The sequence below is a fragment of the Colobus angolensis genome, unplaced genomic scaffold, assembly GCF_000951035.1.
Source record: "Colobus angolensis palliatus isolate OR3802 unplaced genomic scaffold, Cang.pa_1.0 Scaffold181, whole genome shotgun sequence".
NCBI classification, from domain to species: Eukaryota; Metazoa; Chordata; class Mammalia; order Primates; family Cercopithecidae; genus Colobus; species Colobus angolensis.
Genome location: NW_012114944.1, coordinates 336,981 through 353,828, shown reverse-complemented (window position 1 = coordinate 353,828; position 16,848 = coordinate 336,981). Strand labels below are relative to the sequence as shown.

General features: G+C 38.6%; 1 protein-coding gene across 2 annotated transcripts in view; it reads right to left on the bottom strand.

Annotated features, from left to right (window-relative positions):
- The window catches only part of RECK (reversion-inducing-cysteine-rich protein with kazal motifs), a 95,198-nt gene extending 78,350 nt beyond the window's left edge, over positions 1-16,848 (bottom strand). Inside the window, exons 1-2 of one of the 2 annotated variants that reach the window (XM_011939390.1) lie at positions 16,730-16,848; positions 1,564-1,622 (exon numbers count right to left, since the gene is read on the bottom strand). Coding sequence is in view for 1 of the 2 variants with exons in the window: in XM_011939389.1 (XP_011794779.1) it covers positions 1,564-1,622; positions 16,730-16,829 (159 nt within the window). In the remaining variant the exon portion in view is untranslated. The remainder of the gene's footprint in view (positions 1-1,563; positions 1,623-16,729) is intronic. The other variant, XM_011939389.1, reaches the window with a different exon arrangement.

The window sequence follows — 16,848 nt, the reverse complement described above, 5'->3', positions numbered from 1 at the left end:
GGTTTCACCGTGTTAGCCAGGATGGTCTCGATCTCCTGACCTCGTGATCCGCCCATCTCGGCCTCCCAAAGTGCTGGGATTACAGGCTTGAGTCACCGCGCCCGGCCAAAAGCTTCCTTATGATATCATCAAGGGGCCATTTTTGCTTTAAAAAGCTATTCTTCTGGCAGTAAATGTGCAGCAAACTTAATTTGCAACAGTTATTTGACATGTCACTGAATTCTCTAGTAGCCATTTAGATGAACTGAATCAGTGTCATGTCTTATAAGCAGACCATATCTTGCAAAATCTTTCTACGTCTACATTATTATTGCTTATGAGAAGTTATAGTCCCAGTTAAGTAGTTCTCTCAGTTTTAAAAATAACAAGATTCAGGTTATTACTTGAAGACTCCTCTAAAAGATGACTGAGACTATTATTTCTGGAGTGCTAAGGCTAGACACACATGATCAAGACTGAAAGAAAGGTAGGACTTTATGAATGGATAGTGCTTCAGTGGAACTTTCATAAACAGGTTCAACCAGAAAAATTCAAACCTACAGACAACTTTTAAGAATAGTACAATGAATACCTACATGGTCTTCATCAAGATGCATCCATCCTTAACAACACTTTGCAACATTTGCTTTAATTCTCTTTATATATACACAAATTATTATTACACAGTATTATTTTTAAGGACTATGTTAGAATTTGTTATAGACATTATGTTCATTCATTTCTAAATCCTACCATGTACCTCCTAAGAACAAGGACACCATCATACCCAACCACAATATAATCACCAAATTCAGAACCACAGTATTGGTATAATACTATTATTTAATATCCAATCTATATTCAAATTTTACCAATTTATCCTGATAATGTCCTTTATAGCAATTTTCTTTCATTCCAGGATCCAATCCAGGATCGCATATTGCATTTTGTTGTCACATCTCTTTAGCTTCCTTTAACCTGTAACAGCTTCTTAGCCTTTATTTTTTTTTAGCATTTTATTTTATTTTGCATTTTCTTTTTATTATGCTTTAAGTTCTAGGGTACATGTGCACGATGTGCAGGTTTGTTACATATGTATACATGTGCCATGTTGGTGTGCTGCACCCATTAACTCATCATTCTTTGTTTTTAATAACACTGACATTTTTAAAGAGTACACATCGATGTTTTGAGGAATATTCCTCAAACTGGGTTTGCCCGATTATTTCTTCATAATTCAAATTACGCATTTTTGGCAGGAATTCTATAATATTTTCCTTCTCAGTGTATCATGTCAGGAGACAGTTACTTTGCCCCATTATTGGTGATGTGAACCCTGGACAATTAGTTAAGGTACTATCCAACAGACTTCTCCAAAAACAATTATACTTAATAAATAGTTGTATAACTAGTAGCCTCTATAATTTTATTTATTTATTTTTATTTTTTTAGAGACGGGGGTCTTGCTATGTTGTCCTGGCTAGTCCTGAACCCCTGGCCTTAAGCAATCCTCCCACCCTGGTCTCCCAAAGTGCTGGGATTACAGGCATGATGGCTGCCTCTGTAATTATTATGCAATCTTACCTGTTCACATACATCACGGCACATTTGGTTATCCTTTGAATGATTACAACACAATGCACCTAGGAAGAAAAAAATAAACATCAAATGTTGTTCCACTGTTAAACAAGATGACTAAGCTAATTCAGATGGTTACACAAACCATTTATTCGGTAGATTATTATTATCATTATTCATTTTAACTCAACAAACCTTTACTGAGCACCTAGTAAAGGACAGTGTTAGGTTTGAGGACATGGTCCCTGTCCTCAAGAAGCTTGCAGTCTAACAGGGGAGACTGTCATGTAATAATAATAGCTACTATTTAGTGTGTGCTTTCTATGTCCCAGAATTTGAATAAGTTTGTTGTATGCATTTTCTTTCTTTTTTTTTTTGAGATGGAGTCTCGCTCTGTCGCCCAGGCTGGAGTGCAGTGGCGCAATCATGGCTCACTGCAAGCTCCGCCTCCCGGATTCACGCCATTCTCCTGTCTCAGCCTTCCAAGTAGCTGGGACTACGGGCGCCCCCCACCAAGCCCAGCTGATTTTTTGTATTTTTAGTAGAGACAGGGTTTGACCGTGTTAGCCAGGATGGTCTCGATCTCCTGACTTCGTGATCCACCCGCCTCAGTCTCCCAAAGTGCTGGAATCACAAGCGTGGGCCACCGCGCCCAGCCATTTTTTCTTATCTAATCTTTACAACTACCATATGGACTAGAGCTATTATTAAACCAATAATAAAAAGTCAACTGATAAAAAGATAGTGAATTTTGTTTTGAGCATGTGAATCTGAGGTTCCTATAGAATATCCTGGTGGAAATTCCAGTAAAGTCAGAAATTCAGGCCTGGAATTCAGGTAAAGCCAAGCCTAAAGATACAAATTTGGAACTCATCAGCATAAAGGAGTATATGGAAATGAATGGTATTGTCTAGGGAGAGCTTCTAGTGAGAAGAGAATATAGCACCAGATTCTAAAGAAGAGCAACATCTGAGATATGGCAAGAAAGGAAAGAGACTGAGATGGAAGAGTTAGAAAGGTAGGTTAACCATGAGAGTGGCATCAGAGGAGAAGGAGTAGTGTGTCATGCACCACAAAAGTCAAGTTAGACTGAAGAACGAAAAAAGGAAATGGTTTTACTAATTAGCTTTACAGGCACTTTCTATGGAACTGGTAGAAGTGAATGATATCAAGGTGTAAACCACAGGTGAGGAAGTACAGACATCAAAAATAAAGTCATAAGAAGTCTAGCAGCGATGGGAAGGAAAAAGAGTAGTAATTATATAAAGATGCAAGGTTACAAGTTTTCCCCCTTTTTCAGAGTGGAAAAGACGACCTTCTTTACAGACAGAAAAGAGCAGTAGAGAGCTAATGTTCCTCTGACAGAACAAGTCTCAAGAGGACTCCAAAGGGGATAAAACCAAGTGTATATGAGAAGGCACTATCCCTGGAAAGAAACAGGGAATATTTCTGCTTCTAAGATATTTATTAACTTACAAAATTTTATGAGCAGCTTAAGTACTAGGCATTGATCATTCATTGAAAAAAAATAAGTCTCTGTCCTCTTGAAGATTACATTAAAGAGCAGATATTAAACTATATATGTATCCACACACACATACACACATATATATATATGGAGACAGAGAGAGAATATGAATGTGAAATGGTGGTAAATGTTATGGCAATAATAAAGTAGGTTAAAGAGTAAGGAGGATGTGTGTATGGGAGTGAGTGGTTATTTTATAGGGCAAGCAAGGAAGGCTTCACTGAAAAGATGTCACTCAAGCAGATACCTTAAAGTAACGGAACAAGCCACAATGAATTTTCCAAAAGGCGGAAACAGCAAGTGCAAAGTTTCTGGTGTGTTCAAAGAAGAGCAAAGAGTGTGGCTAGAAAAGAATGACTGAAGGGTAGAGTAGGACATAATGCAATGAGAGAGGGGGCCCAGATCATACAGGTCTCTACAGGCCATCGTTAAGAACTTTTGGCTTTTACTCTGAGAAGGATGGAAAACCACTAACGGGTTCTGAGCAGCATGTCATAATCAGAATAACATTTTAAAAAGACCACTCTGGTTCCTGTGTTAAAAATATAATACATAGGACTAAGGGAGGAAACACTAATAAGCTATTGCAGTAGTCTTGATAAGAGACTGTAGTGTCTTCAACGAGGGTGGAAGCAGTGGAGATGGTATTAAGTAGTCTGAATCTGGATATATTATGATATAAAGCTGACAGGATATGCTAATGGATTGGAAGTGAAACATGGAAGAAAAAGAATTAAGAACGACTCTAAGGTTTTTGGTCCAAGAAAGTGGGAGAACAGAAATATCTAGAAATACCATTAACTGAAATGGAAAAGACTAAGGGAGGAGATCTCAGAGACAGAGAGAGAGAGAGATGATTAGAAATTGTTTTAGATATAATTTTGAGATGCCTATTATATATCTAAAAGAATATACTGAGTAGGGAGTTGAATATATGAGTTCGGGAAGACTCCAAACTGGAGATGGGAATTTGGGAGTCACACTATGTAGATGCTATTTAAAGCCACGATGGCATCTGGGAGCGACGAGATCTGAGAACTGAGCACTGCATGCCATCCTTCAGAGACAGGTGACAGTGATCAATGTATGTGAAGATAATTAAGAGAAAGAATGGTATCCAAAAAGCCAAATAAAATGTTTCAAGAAGATGTTAACCATGTTAGATACTGCTATCAAGAGGATTTCAAACTGATCACAGTATTTGGCAATGTGAAAGATATTGATGATGACCTTAAATAAGTGTCATCAGTGTGAAATAAAGGGCAAAAGCCTGACTGAAGTGAGTTCAAGAGAGAATTCAAGAAAAGAAAATACAGACAATTCTTTTCAGGAATTCTACTTTTGGGCAGCTGTAGAACATTGTATAATAAATAATCTGACTGGCCTTTCTCCCTGGTTCCTGGGAGGGAGACTCTAAATCATCGGAATTTCCTGAGTAATAGGAGTGTCTTTGTCATGCTAATAAGGTGACCCACGGTCTCACCTATCAAGCTTGCCCAAATGGTGGCCCATGGGTCGCATGTAGCCCACGCCCAGCTTTGAATGTGGTTCAATACAAATTGGTAAACTTTCTTAAAACTTTTTTTTTTTGGCTGCTCATTAGCTATCATTAGTGTTAGGGTATTTTATGTGTGGTATAAGACAATTCTTCCAATGTGGCTCAGGGAAGCCAAAAGATTAGACACCCCTGACCTAAATAGTTTCAGGATGGCTGGCAACACTAGAAAGAACAGCCATATGTTTAAAGAGCTGGTGGGGCTTTTAGCCACATGGTATCAATCTGCCCTCCCAACTTCCAGGGATTGAAGGGGGACTGCAGATTGATCTCAACCGTATGACCAATAATTCAATCAAGTATGCCTATGTAATGAAACCCCAATCAAAACTCTGGACATAGAAGCTCAGTGGAGCTTTTCTGGTTGAACACGTTGATGTACTGGGAAGATGATGCACCTGATTCCACAAGAGGACACAGAAGCTCTGCATTCCCTCCTAGATCTTACCCTATGAAGCTCTTTATTTGGCTGGTCCTCCTGAATTGTACCCTTTATATTAAAACCATTATTTAAAGTATAGTGCTTCCCAGAGTTCTGTGAGTTGGTCTAGCAAATTATTGAACCTGAGGGGGTCATGGGAACCCTGGATTTATAGCCAGTTGGTCAAAAGTGTGGGCGGCCTGGGGATCCTTGAACTGAAACCAGTGTTTGGAGTAAGGGCAATCTTGTTGGGGACCATGCCCTTTAACTTGCGGGGTAGATGCTGATTCTGGGTGGCAGAACTGAATTATATTATATCCAGTTGGAAGTAAAACAGAATATAGAGAAACGAGGTCGTTCCTAGAAGGGTATGTGGATTTTAAAAAGAGGCATTGAGTTTAGGAATAGGGATACAATAGTGAACAAAAGTTATGCTCTCTAACTTCACCCAGGTTACTATTTGGTAGTAGGACAAAATCTAGACAAGAGTAAAGAACTCAAGGACACCGATAAATTAACAGGGAAATTGACAGCATCTCATTTTCCCAGTGAAATAGTGATTAGATCTGAAAATAAATAGGGCTGAGATAGGATTAGGGGCTTGGGTTGAAATTATAGAGATCTGAAACAGTCACTTTGGAAAATAGAGAAAGGTAACAACTATAAATATGTTTCTCAAACCTGTGTTCAAAACAACACTGCTTCATCAACTTAGAGAAAGAAATGTCAAATTAGATAAAAGGAAAAAGGTTGCCAAGCAGCATTATGGCTCCAGAGGAATTCATAAATTGGCTATAGCGATAATCATCAGAGGCATGTAACTATCGTAGAGTGCAGAAGACTGAAAAGAGAATAGAGTTGGAATGGTCAGCAACTGTCTAGAATTGGCAAGTCAAAAGACACAGGAGGGAAAAATACTACATTTCAGGCAGGTAGATCTGGTACAATGGTTTAAAACACCTGTTTTTACATTTATATATATTTAACCTGTGTGTCTGTGGTGTGTATGCAACATAATCCTCTCTTCAAATGAAATCTATACAACTTCAGTACACATATTAGATAAAAGTAATTGGTATTGAGGAGAAATGAATGAATAAACAAATGAATAAAAGAAGTCCTCTTCAGATCTTACCAACCAGGTTTCTACATTTGAAATTGGAAATCATTTTTCCATAAAACAACGACAGGGTCTAGGATGTTACTGCCATATTACTATAGCTTAGTTTCATAAAAGACTGTTGTGGGGCTGGCTTTTTTTTTTTTTTTTTGAGACTGGCTTTCTAATACTATTTCTATGTCAAAACGTGTCTTGAAGTTCTAAACATTTGGTTTACAAAATTCTGAAGAACACATAAAAATTTCACTACATTTCAGAAGAAAAAAAATGTAACTTGATTGCAGTAAGTCTGTGGTTACTTTCTATGAAGGGCTAACACAAGGGAGGACCGAAGCACTCATGAGGGTTTGTTTTCTTTTTTTTTTTTTTTGAGAGTCTCGTGCTGTCACCCAGGCTGGAGTGGTGCCATCTTGGCTCACTACAACCTCCATCTTCAAGTGATTCTTGTGCCTCAGCCTCCCAAGTATTAATCGCTGGGATTACAGGAGTGCACCACCGTGCCTGGATAACTGTTGTATTTTTAGTAGAGATGGGGTTTTGCCATGTTGTCTGGGCTGGTCTTGAACTTCCGGCCTCAAGTGATCCACCTGCCTTGGCCTCCCAAAGTGCTGGGATTACAGGCATGAGCCACCACACCTGGCCGAAGCTTTCTTATAACAACTCCTCTGCAATGCCACACCAAACTACATCCATCTCCTAAGACTCTGCTATGTCCCTACCCTCATTAGATTGGGAGGATAGTCAGGAAAAAAGGCTCTCCTGAGTGATATTGATGCGCTCTTTCGAAGAGCTCTAGAGGTTCGCACTTTCTACTACTAGCCTCTAACACAAAGGTCATATGAGGGCAGAAAATCCTGCTGGTTGTAAGCAAAGATAATTCAGGATAACATATGGTCCCAATAAACAGAAAAAGGCTCAGCAAAAAGTAAACAATCAGGCAGAGAGGAGTCTGATTTGGGCCTAGGGATTTTTGAAAAACAGTTTCTCAGAGCAAAGGTCTATTTAGAACAGAAACACAAAATGTGTTATAATTAAAACGCAACTAGCAGAGGTTTTACTAAAAATATAACTATAAAAGCCTTTTTTCCTATTTAATGGTGAAGGTCAAATTTATAGGGGAGTATCCCTCAAAGTTAAATTTTTAAAACAATTCTTTTTTTCATTTAAAAAAACCTCAAAAATTTGGAAAACAAGAAAAAGAAAAATTATATTTCCACTGTCCTGCCACACATCTGTTGACATTTTGGCATATATTCCTTCTAGTCTTTCCAAAAGACTTTTTGATACTTCTGACAAAATGTGATGAAAGGGGGCAGCCTAAAGTCTTCTGGTAGTAACTCCTCTCCCTCTCCCAACCAAACGTTCTCCTATAACAGCGTATGTCTTCCCTTGAGAGGATTGCCACTCTCCACGAACAGGATAGGGGACCTCTGCTCCATCACATTTTCTACACTCTCTTCTTACCCTTAGCCATTATTGTATCAGCACACATGTTTCTTCCTTTGAAATAGTAAAAGCTTATTAGAATATTTAACATTGCATATTTTTCAAGAAATAAATGTCTACAAATAGGCATCCATTCATATGACTTTGTTATGAATGGGAGAAGAATTCAAATGCAATTAATGTGGCAATTAAGGGTCTATCTTTTTCAGAGCAACTAAAAGGGATTAATTGGGTCATTCAACTATTACAGTACAAAAAAACAAAACAAAACAAAACTCTGCCAGGCCTAATGCTTTCTATAAGATAACGAATTCTAGATATATTCTGGGTTTATAATTTGATCCTAATATATTCTTCAAGAATAATAGTTTAAAACTCTGCTTATTCTCGTAAAATGGAATTGAACAGATAAAGATGGAACAGTTCAAAATACAATGTGATACTGCTATGATGAAAATAAAAAACACAGTGTTATCTTCATTAAAGACATCAGTATGAGTGTCGTATCTTGCATTCTTATTCCAACAGTCTGTGATTATAAAATTAATAAAAATTAAAATTTGATCACTAAAGGCCACACTTTTTGGGCTTAAAAAGGTATTAGTGTAGCCTGAAAATATGCAAGCAGAATTATCCAATAATTAGAAACATCAAGTTTCAGCTGCTGGTTTTGGCCATGTGTATACTAAAGACAGGCAAGTAAGCAGGAAGCACATGCTCCAGCCACATGCAGAAAAACGCAGCTTCTAAAGCCAACTAGCTTTAAAAAAACAAATATACACCCTAATCCAAAACTAAGAAACATTCATAGAATTATAAGATTTTTGAAGTTAAAAGGGATTTTGCCACAGATGTCTCACAAAAGCTATAATTCAGTTGGTTAATGAAAAGCCATTCGTTTCCTAAAAAAAAAGATTCCCTCTAATTAATGTCTTCGTAAAGAACAACTAAAACAGTGTGTATGTGTATAAATATATATATACACACACATATACATACATAGATGTGTGTGTGTGCACATGCATTGTGTATTACACACTTCAGGAGAAAAAACTAAATCTGAGTTGATACAGGAAAAAGGTCATTCTGAATTTAAAAAATTAATTTAAAAATCTGTTTTTTAATGTAAAATCTTATTTTTAACCAAATTTTTATTTTCAAAACAACTTGGAAAACGACAATCACTTAAAAAACATTTAAATGAGAACTGTTTAACTTTAACTTATAAATACATTCATGCAATTGTCACATTTAACCCTTTAAAAATATACATGTGGGTATATCTGCATGTCAGATATACTGCATGTCAGATAAAGTATACAGTTAGCCGAGGAAGAGCCAAATAGTGAGAGGATTACCCACATACCCACCACCTCGATTCAACATTGCTAACTTCTTGTCATACTGCCATATCTATCTGTATGTATGTATGGATAAATACATATTTTGTTTTTTTCCCGAATCATTTGCAAGTTACAGATATCCTTCTCTATTGCTTGCCTCATATTGCACTGCTGCAGCAGCCAATTATATTAAGTCAATTGTAGTACCAATATGACTGCCAGATTACTTTTTTTAATAGACCTTTCATGACATCACTCTTCTAATCAAGGGCCTACAATGGCTTCCTGCTATTCCAATTCTAAAATTTCAAAGTCTTTCTCTAGCCTTCCCTTCCCTAAACTTCTATTACTTTTAGCAAAGAAAATCTACACTTACCTAGAACACAGTCCTCTGACTGAAATGCTTGATGCCCACTTCCTGCTGACTCCAAACATATTGCAAGGCTTAACTATCATCTTAATTCTTAGTAAGCCTTTCTTCTCCAACAACTCTAGGCCTTGTTGATGTTTTTTGTTATTTAAGACCCTACTATTCTAGTGAGAGTTGGAAACTTTAACACTTAACTCTTCTCTGATCATTTCATGTGGGTTCTCTTGGTATCCTCAGATTGACTGTAAGCTTCTTGGTACAATTAGCACAGTGGTCAGCTCAAAAATTAGATTCATTGATTAATAAGGAATAATGGAAGTCCCAGCCAGAGCAAATAGACAAGAGAAAGAAATCAAGGGCATCCAAATTGGTAAAGAGGAAGTCAAGCTGTTGCTGTCTGCTGATGATATGTTCGTATACCTAGAAAACCCTAAAGACTCATCCAAAAAGCTCCTAGATCTGATAAATGAATTCAATAGTTTCAGGATACAAAATCAAGGTATAAAATCTGTAGCATTGCTATACACCAACAGTGACCACTCTGAGAATCAAATTCAAGAATTTAACCTCTTTTATAATAGCTGCAAAAAATAAAACAAAATACTTAGGAATATACCTAACCAAGGAGGTGAAAGACTTCTACAAGGAAAACTACAAAACACTGCTGAAAGAAATCACAGACAACACAAACAAATGGAAACATATCCCATGCTCATGGATGGGCAGAATCAATATTCTCAAAATGACCATACTGCGAAAAGCAATAGACAAATTCAATGAAATTCCCATCAAAATACCATCATCATTCTTCACAGAACTAGAAAAAACAATTCTAGTTCTTAAAATTTCAATTTCAATCCTAAAATTCATATGGAAGCTTCAAATTATACTACAAGGCTGTAGTCACCAAAACAGCATGGTACTGGTATAAAAATAGGCACACAGGAACAGAATAGAGAACCCAGAAATAAAGCCAAATACTTACAGCCAACTGATCTTTGACAAAACAAACAAAAACGTAAAGTGGGGAAAGGGCATCCTACTCAACAAATAGTGCTGGGATAATTGGCAAACTCTACATAGAAGAATGAAACTGGATTCTCGTCTCTCACCTCATACAAAAATCAACTCAAGATAGATCAAAGACTTAATTCTAAGACATGAAACCGTAAAAATTCTAGAAGATAACATCGGCAAAACCCATGTAGACACTGAATTAGGTAAAGACTTTATGACCGAGAACCCTAAAGCAAAAGCAACAAAATCAAAGATAAATACATGGGATTTAATTAAACTAAAAAGCTTCTGCACAGCAAAAGAAATAATCAGCAGAATAAACAGACAATCCACAGAGTGGGAGAAAATCTTTGCAAACTATGCATCTGACAAAGGACTAACATCCAGAATCTACAAGGAACTCAGACAAATCAGCAAGAAAAAAACAAACAATCCATTAAAAAGTGGGCTAAGGACATGAATAGACAGTCTCAAAAGAAGATATACAAATGGCCAACAAATATATGAAAAAATGCTCAACGTCACTAATTACCAGGGAAATGCAAATCAAAACCTTACTCCTGCAAGAATGGTCATAATTTAAAAATTAAAAAATAACAGATGTTGGAGTGGATGTGGTGAAAAGGGAACACTTTTATATTGCTGGTAGGAATGTAAACTAGTACAACCACTATGGAAAACAGTAGGGAGATTCCTTAAAGAACTAAAAATAGATCTACCATTTGACCCAGCAATCCCACTACTAGCTATTTATCCAGAGGAAAAGAAGTCATATGAAAAAGACACTTGCACACTCATCTTATAGCAGCACAATTAGCAACTGCAAAAATATGGAACCAGCCCAAATGCCCATCAATCAACAAGTGGATAAAGAAAATGTGGTACATGTGTGCAGCAGCACAATCAGCAACTGCAAAAATATGGAATCAGCCCAAATGCCCATTGGATAAAGAAAATGTAGTATATGTGTGTACACACACACACACATGCACACACACAGAGACACACACCATGGAATATTACTCAGCCATAAAAACGAATGAAATAATGGCATTTGCAGCAACCTGTATGGAGTTGGAGACCATTATTCTAAGTGAAGTAACCCACGAATGAAAAACCAAACATTGTATGTTCTCACTTATAAATGGCAGCTAAGCTATGAGGACACAAAGGCATAAGAACAATAAAATGGACTTTGGGGACTCAGTGGCGGCAGGGAAAGAGTGAGTGGGGGGTGAGGGATAAAAGACTACACACTGGGTACATTTTAGTGATGGGTGCACCAAAATCTCAGAAATCACCACTAAAGAACTTATTCATGTAACCAAACACCACCTGTTCCCCTAAAACCTATTTTTAAAAAGTAGTAATATCCTATAGTTATACAATGCCTTTTTAACAGGAAAAAAGTCCAAAAAATTTTCTCTCACTATATTACTACTACTTCAGTACCATATTTCATATAGTAACTCACCTGTAATTTAGAAAACATCATATGATTTTTAAATCAAAAGATAAATTGGACTAAATCATACACTCAGGTAAGAGGCAGGCAGCCAGTTGGTAGTGGGCTCTGCAGCTACAAGGTCAAGAAGAGCTGGGGCTGGGAAGCTGACATTTTATGAGAGTGTGGAAACCATGTGCAAAAAAAAAAAAAAAAGGAAGCTGAATGAGGGAGAGAGGAAACTGGAAGAGATGCACAGAGAGAAGCCATGTGAGATAGAGATTGTCTCTAAAAAAACACACAGGAAGTCTAATTTCCTGTCAGTCTTGGTTCCTGTCAACTTTCTAGTTCCTGTAGCAGTCCCTGAGGTAGAGATGTGCTGAATTTCCTACCCTTGGCTTTCCATGTGATTTCCCGTTAAATGCTATATAACCAGCTCCCTAATCCTGATTTATTTGGGGTTTTGTTCCTTAGAGTCAAAAGAGCTGTAACCTAGACATTCATCATTATGAAACAACTAAAGCAAATGACTCTTTTGAAGTCCTCTTCCCAGACGCTAACAGTCAGTACTCTTAGATAATTCCCTTCCCCACTCTGCGGCAGGGCTCCTATCTCTAAACAAAGGATCTAAAAGTGTAGCTCTCAATTATCTCATGGTCAGAACACATCTCTTAATACTCCACTTATAGTATTGTTTGAGTTATCTATGTGCTTTACAGCATCTATCATACTATGTGCTATATACCTGATGAAACCACATGCCTTTTCCTCAAATGTATTCTTCAGATTTAGGATATAAATAGGTATGTACTAATATAACCACATATTAGCAATGTAGGTATTATACATTTTGGGGTGATATTTCCTGTCTGAATTTCCCACTAAACTTAAGCCCTTATTTTTGCTTACCACTTTATACCTCTTCCTATCACAGTGTCTGTCAGTATTAATAACTTAATAAATATTTGCTGAATGGATTACTCACAGGCATGGAACTTGGCTTAATAAGCAATGGACTTAGTGCAATTATTACTAATATTCATCCTAAACACGTACAAAATAGAACTTTTTATTCTCTCCTTTCCTTACCTTCAGACCCTCCTCCAAAATGCTTTTTCTCCATCTTCCCTACTTCAGTAAATGGCATCAACTTTTATTAAATTACAACAAAGAAAACCTATGAGTAATCCTTAATTCCTTCTTCCCTCACTTCCCACATCCAATCCATCAGCAAGATATTTTAAATATCCCCTCTCCTATCTCCACACCACTCTACTCTTGAGTCAACCCTTAACTCCTGCTTGGACTACTACAATGGCCTTCCAGACATCCTGCTTATACTCTTACCCACTACAATAATTTTTTTCATTCAGCAGCAAGAGTGACCTAAAATAGAAATAAAATCATACCAGTTTTACTTAAAACTCTATTGGTTTCTATCTGTGCACAGAATAAAATCTATAATCCTTATGCGTTTTTTTGCAAGGCTCCGCACCATCTAGCCCTAGCACACTGTTGGTCACTATATTCCAACCATATAACCTTCTGTTCCTTATGCCTTAAGGCTTCTGCACTTCCTGGACCTCACCCCTGTCTTTCGTAAGAATATCCACTACCTTCTCAGCCTTCAGATCTCAGTTCTAAACTTCACCTTCTCAAAGAGGCAGCTCTTACAAACTCTTTTGAAGTTCTTTTACACAAAGAATTACTCCCACTCCACTCACACAATTCTCCGTGTTAGCCATTTGGGTTTAGTTCCTTCATGGCATCCTTATCATACCTAGAAATCATTTTGTTATATATTTATCTATTTATGGTCTATCACCTCTCTCCTAGAATGTAAGCTCCTTGGAGCAGCAGTTCTGCACCTGGAACAGTGCCTGACATACAATAAGTACTCATATAGTATTCTTTGGATAAACAAACCCCATAGTATCTCTTTTGTTCTTTTAAAGACCACATTTATAATATATAAAAATAAACTCCTTGACCTCTTCCCACTTTCTTCTGTAAGTGGCACACGGTGAAAAGTATGATTAATGAAAGATTGCTTAAATTTATGGATGCCAGACAGAAACTTTTAGCTGCATACCAGAATAAACTGTCATGTCTGGTCTATCACCAATTCTAGCTCTTTCTACAGTGTGGGCCAAGATACTTCTTTGGTAAGAGAATTTGTTTCTTACTACTTTGCTCCAGATAGGCGTTTGCTTTTTCTAACTTAAAATTCATTATATTCTTCTTCTGGATTCTAGGCTTGCTATTACACAATTCCTTAAATGTCAACTTACTGAAACCTGGCCCTTAAGGTTATATCCTTCCCTCTTTTGTACTATTACAAAGCAACTTACATAAAAATAGAGCCATTATCAGGTGCCATGACACACAATGCTGATACTGCAGGATAGGGTCCCTTCTCATCCTCCAAAGAGAAAATCATTTCACTTTCACACTTTCCATCCCCCAGGAGCAGGAATAATCAAGGCAGATAAGATTTGCAAAGCTGTATAGTAGAGAGGGTCAATAACCTGCAAAGCCTTATACCACGGGAGACAGAAGTACCCAGTCTTGGATGTGGTTAAGGAGAGGGGTAGGAAGACTGAGCAGGAATACAAGCAAAGCCTTCACTGAAATATAATTTTATATTCTGTTTTTAATTCTGTTTAGGATTGAAAAGCATTTTCTATGCTTTCTACAATTCACAGTGGAAACCTTTGTCCATTATATTACTCAATGTCCTTTATGTAAGGAACCAGGCAATATATGCTTCCTAGAATTTAGTATAAGGAACATGTCTCACTTGTAGATCAAACTTGGAATCTTTTTTTTCTTTTTATCAAACAATGCAAACTATATGTTGTCATGAACTTACTTAGAAGGGCCTTTAGAAATCAACTAACCCACTGTTTTCTGAAGTGCGCTTTAGGTGTTATGAAGAAAAAAAGAATTTTATGAGCAAACAAGTTTCTTTCTGTAACAACTTTATTGAGATACAATTTGTATACCATGAAATTAACCCTTTTAATGTGTACAATTCAGTTGTTTTTAGTATATTCACAGAGTTGTGTAGCTATCACCATTATCTAATTTTAGAATATTTTCAATACTCCCAAAAGAAACTTCATACTCATTAGAAATTACTGCCATTCCCCTGGCAAAAAAGTTTCTTGTTTTGTTTGTTAGTTTGTTTGTTTTACCACAGGAATCCTTGGACCCTTTACTGTGAATCTAATGTGTTTTGTGAATTTAAAAGACAGGGTACCATGTGCAGTATTTCCCAAACATACTTAATAGCTAACATTTCAGTGCTTACTATGCTAAATGCTGGACATGTATTAACTCGATTAATTGTCATAACAAAATCTGTGAGGTACCATTTATAACAAATGTGGCTATCTGAGCACAAAAAGATTAAAGCTAAGTAATTTGCTCAATGTTCTTAACCACTCCACTGTACTACCTCCTGCAGAACTGGCTGGTTGTGGGAGGAGAATGGACAACTAGTATTTCATAATTTTGTAAGTGTTTCAATTCAATCTCTTTTAATTTAACAGGGAGAAAAATGGGGCCCAGAAAAGTAATCTGATTTAGCCAAGAATGCACAGCATTTTCTCTTTTTTTCATTGGGATAGTTTACAGCTAAATTTGAAGCCCAGCTATAGTTAACACCCTTGTTGGAACTGACTTTGCTTTTTTTTTTTTTTTTTTTTTGAGACAGGGTCTCACTCCCGAGGCTGGAGGGCAGTGGCATATCACTGCAGCCTCAACTTCCTGGGGCTCAAGCAATCCTCCCATCTCAGCCTCGTGGGTAGCTGGAATGACAGGCATACACCACCACGCCCGGCTAATTTTTGTATTTTTAGTAGAAACGGAACGGGGTTTCACTATGTTAAGCAGGCTGGTCTCCAACTCCTGGGCTCAAGGGATCCGCCCGCCTCCACCTCCCAAAGTGCTGGGATTACAGGCGTGAGCCACCGCGCCCGGTTGACTTTGCTTTTTTTTTTTTTTTTTCAGGTGTCTCTCCCTGTAAGCAATGCACTTCACCACTTTTGCATGCACACATCCTAGCCATCTTTTAATGTCTAGTACAGCTAGGGGGAATCACTCCACTTTCCACTCTTCCTAGGTGGATGTCCTCTCTCTCCCTCTGTGCACTCATACATGGCCCTTCATTTCCTCCAGACATTTCTGCCTTGAATTCGAGTTACTTCAAGCTCCTGCTGTACCCCATCTCCTACCCAGAGAGCTTTGGGAGGGAAGGAGACGGGGTACACTCAAAAGGCCAGCAAGTGGAAAGCAATCAATAGGCACTTAACAGTTTCCTATCCATCCTTGGTTTAATTCTTGTAGCGCAAGAATTCCTCTCCTCAAGCCTGCCAGCCCCCGGGGGACAGGGTTTACTGATTTTTAATGTCTCCTGCCCGAGTCCAGTCCTGTCCGAGAGACAGGACACCGACCAGGCGGGCCGTGAGGACCGTCAGTGCTCACCGCCAGCAAGGTCGTTCTGAACCAAGTGCGGGTCAAGTAAGAAGTAACAGTAACTAACTGGGGCCGCAGTAGGGCGTCTGCGTATCCAAAATCCCATCCAAACCTCGCGACGATCCTGGGAAGGGGCGTCGCACCCTTTTCTGACAAGCACCAGAGGCAAGCGAAGGGGTCAGTGCCGAATAGGGGGCCCGTGTCGGTGGGTGACAGACCAAGGCCTCGAACCCTAGTCACCGCTCGGAAGATCTTGGGGCGGAGAGAGCTCCTCACTCGCCCCGCCTCGGCACCCGCCTCTGGAGCGCTGAGACCTCAGGTCCCGGGGTCACCGGACGTAGGCCGGGTCTGGGGGTCGCGCGCACCCCCGCCCCCTGCCCCGCGCCATCTTGGAGCGCTGAGGCGGCCGCTCCCGACAGCTTCGAACCGTTGCTCCGGAGGTTACTCACCCGCACTGCCCGGGGCCAGGCCCCCTGCCACCTCTGCGACCCCCGCCACGGCCAGCAGAAGGAGCAGCGCACCTCGCAGAGAGACCCGGACGGTCGCCATGTCCGGGCCGGGCGGGTCC